The sequence below is a fragment of the Gossypium arboreum genome, chromosome 6 (genome assembly GCF_025698485.1).
Source record: "Gossypium arboreum isolate Shixiya-1 chromosome 6, ASM2569848v2, whole genome shotgun sequence".
NCBI classification, from domain to species: Eukaryota; Viridiplantae; Streptophyta; class Magnoliopsida; order Malvales; family Malvaceae; genus Gossypium; species Gossypium arboreum.
In genome coordinates, this window is record NC_069075.1 from 119,319,329 (window position 1) to 119,323,884 (window position 4,556).

A 4,556-nucleotide genomic window follows, 5' to 3' on the forward strand; every position below is an offset into this window, starting at 1 on the left:
TTAAAGATAGAAAAATCATACTTTATTGCAATCAATGGGACCAAACCCAAAGTTCGAAACATTCCAAGGGGAAACCCAAAGTTGAAATTAAACATTTACCAATTGAAAAAAAAAATAATAAAAGCAAAAATAAAACTTCAACAGCAGTCATTCTTGGAAATTCCTTAGTTTCCAAGCAGCTTTTTGCTTTTTCTTTACTCAACAGCTAGAGGAACAGTCTTGACCTGTAAAGCACACAATTAAACATTCAGAAATATGAAATTTTCAGTTCAATGAAAGAGTAAAATGATGTTTGATGTAATAATAATAATAGACATGACTGTTTTACCCGATTGTTATACATCAGTGCATGCAACATTTCAATGTAACGCTTGCGCCCACGTTGCTCCTGGTAAGCTACATGTTTCGAAAAGCCATAAACTCCGGTGAGAGTCAATAGCTTCTCGGAGTAAATCTGCCATGTATACTTCTCCTGTATGCGTTTCAACCCTCCCTGGGAGATCTCATCCCAATAAGATGGATCCGCTTTGCATTTCTCGAAGAAATTGGCAAGGGTCTCGGCAGCCAAATCACCGTTATAAGGGTCGATGTTGAACCCCGATTTTCCGTGAACTATAATCTCAGCAGGGCCCCCGTAACATGTTGCAAATGTTGGTAGTCCACAGGTCATTGCCTCAACAACAGTCAAGCCAAAAGCCTCGTATATAGCAGGCTGAACGAATGCTCCCTTGGTGTCGCAAATATAACGATAGAGTTCACCATTTCTCACACGGTTCATCTGGGACGATATCCATCTCAATTGTCCATTCAACTTGTATTTTTCGATAAGTTCATACATCTTCTTCATTTCAGCCTTTTCTTCTAAGTCCTTGGATTCCTTTCTCCTATCTCCACCTACTACAACCAAGTTAACCAGTTCCCTCAGCCGGCTGTTCTTGGCATAGAACTCTACGAGCCCAGTTAAGTTCTTCACTCGGTCCAACCTTGCCATGGTAAACAGAACCGGCTTGTTGCGGTCTTTTAGTACACATCTGTGAGACAACAATTTAAGACATTGTTAACACTGAACACAAAATCCGGTGAAAACGGGTGTAAAACTAGGACCAAAATCTTACAAGTGCTCTGTATTCTCAACAGGGCTGTAAAGAAGCTCTTCAATCTCCGGGTGGAACTTCTTCAACCTTCGCTTCTCTTCCGTGTAAGGGAAGTATATGCTCATATCAGCACCAGGGGAGACAATATTGAATTTGGGATCAAAAACATCGATCCCATCAACAACGCGGTAGAGCCCTGGAAGAGTGAAAGCGATGTGACTCTCGTATTGGCCGAGAGTGTCCTTGCTGAAAATCATGGAATGGAAACATTGTTAGGGACTCAAATAGGTGGCAACATTTACAACGTACAAGGGAACCAAATGTAGTAAAGTGGGAGATAGATTACCTTCCAGCAATCTCTTGGAAGGTGCTGGTGATGATAAAATCAGTATGGTTCATAGCAATAAGATCAGCAGTAAACTGACAGGAGAAGTGATACTTATCCTCAAGTTGTTTCCAGTTAATGTCTGAATCCGGGTATTTCGTCTTCTCAAGTGCATGAGCAATAGTGCACTGCATAAAACATTGAAAACCAAGTTTTTAGATTGCACGGGAAAAATCAAAATACAGAAAGGAACTTGTTCAATTAATTGGCATTTAACAAACCTGTGTAACATCAAACTTCAGTGCCAATAAAGAAGCAACAATGTTTCCATCACTGTAGTTCCCAACAATCAGATCAGGTTTGCCCTGGAACTCTTTGGTGACCTCAGCTGCAACATCCTTAGTGTAAGTCTCCAGGTAAGGCCAGACTTTGAATCGTGAGATCCATGGACGTACAATTCCCTTCTCAGTTCTGAAGGGTACCCGAAGAATATCAGAATACTTGGTTCCATACACTTTCTCAAGACGCTGACCGCAAGTTGTTCCTACAGCATCAGGGAGGAGCCGAGTAATCTGGTACATAAACAGCCAAATTAAGCATTAAACATAATGATCGAAACCGAATTAATATTCAGATACTCACGACTAGGATTCGTGGGGTAATGTCGAGTCCTTGCAGCTTGAAACGATGAAGCAACTCTTCCTCCAAGGCACGAACTTGATCTAAGATATAAACAACCTGACCACCTGTGTCAGGGTATCCCAAAACATTGTCTTGGGCAAAGTATCCATGGGGAGTCATGATTACAACATTGGCGACCAATGGGATTGTTCCAAGGAAGCTTTCAAGTGCGACAGGATCAGGTGCCTGAAGGAGATCCAATAGAAGATGGATCATCTCAAGAACATGCTCAGCATTATCACCCCATCCCTTCTCCAAACCAATCTCCCGAAACCTTTTCTCGAAAACCGAGTACGGGGTATCCGACGTTAGAGGAGTCAGATACTCCTCGGCCTTCCTCAATGCATGTTGGAGGGAATTCACATCTTGGATTCTGTCATTCAACAGCATACCCTGTGGCATAACATTGAACGATTCTTAAGTTTTGATGTATACAGAAAGGAAAAACAAATAGTGAAAGTGAAACTTTTACCTTTCCCTTCTGGCAGTGAATTTGGAGAAATTCAAGCAACAAGCTCAAGTTCTCCTTGTCTTGAAATAGCTTGGCAGAAAGGTGGCGGTTGAGGAAGTCCATGCCATTACCAATGGACTTTGAAAGAGATGGACGAGGAACAGAATTATTGAATGCACCAAAGTCCAATTCCAACATAAACTCGCCATTGGAGCTGAACCACATCATTGAGCATTGTTCAACATAAACTCAAACATAACATAAACCAGGAGCTGTAAGAGAAAACTACCTACCTTCCATCAACAAGTTCTTCCTTCAACCGTAGATACTCAGCAACGGGCATTTCCTCCACAAAAAGCTTTTGGACCTCCACAGCAATGTACTCCCAAACTCCAGGAGCTGAACGAATGGCAAGGGCAACCAATGGAGACGACACTACAGCTTCCTATAGATAATGGTAACATATCAGTCCAATATTCTCATCATACATAACCAAAGAAAGGGTTTGTTTTATTGTGACCTGAGTGGACCTGAGGACCTCTACCACCATCCCATCAAGTGCTTGATTTCCGGCCTCTTTATCGAGAACTGAGAGCAGCTTTTGAGACTTATGAATACCCTTTCCAAGGCTTTCAATCCTGCAATATGACATATATAAACAATGTAACAAAAAATAACAAAGAAAGACCAGAACTTTGAAGGCAGCACTTATTTACATTATACCTTGACAAGATAGACTTTGCCTGCTGTGGATGAGTAGCTAGAGATTCACCCAAACGCTCACAGACACTGATTGAAGCCATTGCTTTTTTGGTTCCTGAAATGGCAGAAGGAAAGGAATGCATGAAGAATTAAGATATGGATAAAAATCAAAGACACACAAAAGATCAGTTTCAAAGGCTATGTTATATAGTACTGAAAAAGTTGGACACTGCTAAATGGAGATACCTAATGGTTGCAGTAAATTAGAGAACTTGAAAAGAAAGTAGGTACAGCTTTAAATCTAACTACAAATAGTACTTTTAAAAAAAAAATACAAAATTTCAACTTGTTTTTGTATGAGGAATTCAACTTGTTTTTGTATGAGGAATCGCTTAATAACAAAATATCAAGAAAATGATGAATAGATAATTTTGAGTATCTAAAAAGAAAGAAAAGAAAATTCTCGAATTCGATCCCTCGATAACCCCTACTCCAGTGGAGGTGAAGATCCAATACCATACCTAAAAGAAAAAAGTATGAATGAGTGAGGTCTAAGGCAGCAACAATTGCATTGAATATATAGAGAGTGACTATTGAACTAAATATGGTAACCCCCAAATGCTATGAATCGACTCTACCAATAGACTGAAATAGAATCACCAACTTAAATGAAAAAAAAAAAAAGTAAAACTTGTTGCCCAAGAAATTACTATAAGTACGTAAAGCTGTAGGAAAATACAAGTAATTTTTTTTTTTGTAAAAAGGAAATTTGAAGAAATTTGACAAGGAGCTTCCTTTAAACGGATTTGACTATTTTCTTTTACAAGGAAATGCTATATGGAGAGATTTATTATGTATAAAAATAAAAGGTCTAATCAATGCATTAATTTTCAGTAAATATATTCTAAACATAAATTTTAATGAATACATATGTTTGGAGTGGGAGGGTGAGTGGAGTTAGCTTCTGTTTTCAGTTATGTAGAAGTGGCCCTTGGACAAGTTGGCTTATGTGTTTTGGTCCCACGTCAACCAACCGACCAATCAACCATCACTTTTTATTTATCATTAATTAATTTTAGCCATTAATATAGAAACTTTTCTGATATAAAAATACTTAAGTTTTGCTTCCAAAACAAGTTTCAATCTTGGGTTTTATTATTGTGATTTCTTTTATGAAAATTATTGTGATTGTTGTATTTGCTGCATCAAACCAGACTTGAGCATCAAGTTGTAATTATTATTATTTTTTAAAAATATTAACTTAATGAGTTTAAAGAAGGTGAATGATTAGTTTTTGATTTAC

At 38.4% G+C, this 4,556-nt stretch overlaps 1 protein-coding gene across 3 annotated transcripts; it reads right to left on the reverse strand.

Annotated features, from left to right (window-relative positions):
• LOC108466051 (sucrose synthase-like) lies at positions 1–4,121 on the reverse strand. Of its 3 annotated transcripts, none has more exons than XM_053029196.1 (11): positions 3,775–3,876; positions 3,275–3,368; positions 3,072–3,189; positions 2,845–2,996; positions 2,573–2,765; positions 2,062–2,493; positions 1,701–1,991; positions 1,441–1,607; positions 1,116–1,340; positions 329–1,031; positions 1–224 (listed from the first exon to the last, which is right to left on the reverse strand). In XM_053029196.1, exons 2-11 carry the CDS (start codon positions 3,352–3,354, stop codon positions 195–197), a joined length of 2,391 nt encoding a protein of 796 aa, XP_052885156.1. In that variant the 5' UTR covers positions 3,355–3,368; positions 3,775–3,876; the 3' UTR covers positions 1–194. The 3 variants fall into 3 exon arrangements, with proteins under 3 accessions (XP_052885156.1, XP_017621909.1, NP_001316959.1); NM_001330030.1 differs by lacking the exon at positions 3,775–3,876 and adding an exon at positions 3,500–3,518 and having other exon boundaries at positions 8–224; XM_017766420.2 differs by having other exon boundaries at positions 3,275–4,121.
• Between the last annotated feature and the right edge of the window lie 435 nt (positions 4,122–4,556).

Coding starts and splice junctions, on each gene's coding strand:
- LOC108466051 (XM_017766420.2), bottom strand. CDS start 3,396: ATGCATTCCTTTCCTTCTGCCATTTCAGGAACCAAAAAAGCAATGGCT. Junction 3,190..3,274: donor GCAAAGTCTATCTTGTCAAG/GTATAATGTAAA, acceptor GTCATATTGCAG/GATTGAAAGCCTTGGAAAGG. Junction 2,494..2,572: donor TTCACTGCCAGAAGGGAAAG/GTAAAAGTTTCA, acceptor GTTATGCCACAG/GGTATGCTGTTGAATGACAG.